The 2,500-nt window shown below is 47.1% G+C and overlaps 1 protein-coding gene across 5 annotated transcripts in view; it reads right to left on the bottom strand.

Annotated features, from left to right (window-relative positions):
• LOC113523791 (nucleus accumbens-associated protein 1) overlaps window positions 1–2,500 on the bottom strand; it is a 19,665-nt gene that overhangs the window by 13,452 nt on the left and 3,713 nt on the right. For all 5 annotated transcript variants that reach the window (XM_053239245.1, XM_053239248.1, XM_053239249.1 and 2 more), the window contains exon 2: window positions 1–337. This exon is cut by the window's left edge and continues 701 nt beyond it. In XM_053239245.1, the coding sequence (XP_053095220.1) occupies window positions 1–308 (308 nt within the window). In that variant the 5' untranslated portion in view covers window positions 309–337. The remainder of the gene's footprint in view (window positions 338–2,500) is intronic.

Raw genomic sequence — 2,500 nt, 5'->3', positions numbered from 1 at the left:
AGGAACTGGTCTCCTACGTTCATGCTGAGGCGGCCCGTGTAGCAGAAGGCCAGGATCTGCTGGAAGCTCTGAGGCTGTACGGCGGGCGGCAGCTCCACCACGGCCGGGGCCTTGCTGCCGGCGCCGCTGTTGAAGAGGTCGCGGAAGTACGCGCTGCTGGCCGCCAGTACGGCCCGATGCGCCTTGAAGGCATGGCCTTTCACCACCACGGACACGTCGCAGTACAGGCCCTGCAGCCGCTGCTCATTCAGACACTCCAGGACGTTGTTGCCGAAGTTGGGGATCGCCATCTGAAGGGTCTGAGCCATGGCGCTACGGCCGGCACCACCACGGAAATCTGAGAGGAGCAACAAGACAAGAAAGAACTCCATCAGGAACATTCCAGAATTCAAAACAGCCATGTCTGTGGATTCTTTACAATCATCTTATTATTGTCTAACAGTTTCAGAGGGTTTGGAAATCACAAAAGTAAACAAGACAAAAGGACAAGATGCCGACGCAGCAGAACAAGCCCCCCGAGACGCATGAAACCACAACGTTCTGCTGCTGATGAGCTCACAGACGCTCTCTACGGCCAAGTAACAATCTGATCAACAGGTAAGACTGAAATTCCATCGGCAATTACAGACTCTGGGATTATACATCACAGTTTTGAGTATAATTTTCCAACCCAGTAAGATTTTGTTTCTGTTTTTCCTGGAGATGTACCAATCTGATAATGAGGCACCACAGCACCATGGACTCTTACAGAGTCGCTGAGTTACTGAGAGGATGTTGGGATTGGATCAGTATCAGCTGATTCCCAGAGCTCTGACTGACTGAAAATGAAAAAGTAGGATCAGTAGCTATTTAACACTGGAAAGGAAGTCGGGGTCAGACAGTGTTTCCCCAAGAGAGGTTAAAGGTTAAAGGTTATGCTCATAAACCTATCACCAGCAATCAGACAGTCCCGAGAGTCTGAGCGCACAAGCTGCAAGGGAAACCTGCAGAACCTTCATCTCTGACTCACACGATTAGAAAGGAGCGTACTTACTCCAGCCCAGACCACGGAGCGAGGCTGGGTCTCTGAGCGCTTTCACGCCGATCAGTGTGTCGCGGCTGAATCACACTGAAATTGATTCTTTTGCGCTGTCTGCTATTTGGTTCAGGTTATTTTCACATTGAACAGAATTAAACAAACTCAGAAATACAGAAACACAAAAAAAATATAGCAACAAAAAAGTAAACAAAACTTTATCACGTGTGTGCAGAAATCACAAAAATCACTTGGAACATTAATTATATGATTAATTGGTTTAAAACATTTTGTGTTTAGCATCCAGAGTTTATTTTCTCTTTTTGTTTGTTTCGTCGCTCAAAATCTCTAAAACACACAACATTCCTACAGCTCTGTGCTTTGGCTCAGTTTAGTGTCTTACAGAAGCAGCGACAGAACCAGCGACAGAACCACTAACGCTGCGACCCAAAACACACGGCATGTTTGATTCACTTCCTGCAGGTGAGTCGATTGAGAGTCAGTTCACCTTCTCATAAGTGTTCATTCGGAAGCGGATTGAGAGCACGGCTCTCAGACCTGAGCGTGATCGCTGGGTTCTCACGTGACTAATGAACCGCACTGAGGACCAGAACACACCAGGGTTCTGTTCACACACACTAAACACCGTGTACATGAAAGATCTCTCAGACAAGAGCACATCCGTGTTCTACGTGAGTGTGTACAAACGCAGGACTCTGTCTGGTACTGTAGAACCTTAAGTTCTCCTTTATATGACACCATGAGGAACCTCCTCGAGCTCAGAGCTCAAACACCACCACCATCCTGCTGATCCCAACACGGCTCGGGAACTCCATAAATTAAAATCTTTTATGAAGTAAATTCCGTTTCTCTGAAGCTCACCATGTTCCTCCTCATACTAACAGAACCCGATGTTCCTGCACCAGAACGCAGAACAGTTAACAGCCTGATGGATCTGGATCTCACACATGGCTGCTGTTCCATGAGAAATGCCAAATAACAGACATCTGTTCTGTAGAACTCTGAACCCGAACGCACACTTCAGCTCTGAGACACAGAACATCTCGTTCTCACCTGACCGGGAAGAGTCGCAAAGTCACAAAGCTTTAATTTCACGCGTCACACTTTGGAACGGAAGACGAAGACATTTGTGTGTGTGTGTGTGTGTGTGAGAGAGAGAGAGAGATTAAATGTAAATATAAATATACATCAAGTTGCAGGTAAATCAACAACAATAATAAAGCACTAATGTCAAAAAACGAGACCTCACTCGACGGTATAAAGGGGCTCCTCGGGGGAAAAGAAGTGCCCTCTTTGTCTCTAACTCACTACCTCCCACACACACACACACACACACACACACACACACACACACACACACAGAGCATGCCACACACATCAGACAAAATGGCTTGTTTACAGTTGGCCAGCGCACACACACTCAGAGGCCTGGGGTTTATTTAAGAAGTTCCCCCTCTGGCGAGA

Source organism: Pangasianodon hypophthalmus, chromosome 13 (genome assembly GCF_027358585.1).
Source record: "Pangasianodon hypophthalmus isolate fPanHyp1 chromosome 13, fPanHyp1.pri, whole genome shotgun sequence".
Classification (NCBI taxonomy): domain Eukaryota; kingdom Metazoa; phylum Chordata; class Actinopteri; order Siluriformes; family Pangasiidae; genus Pangasianodon; species Pangasianodon hypophthalmus.
The sequence above is the reverse complement of the archived record's forward strand: the minus strand, read 5'-3'. Positions and strand labels throughout refer to the sequence as shown.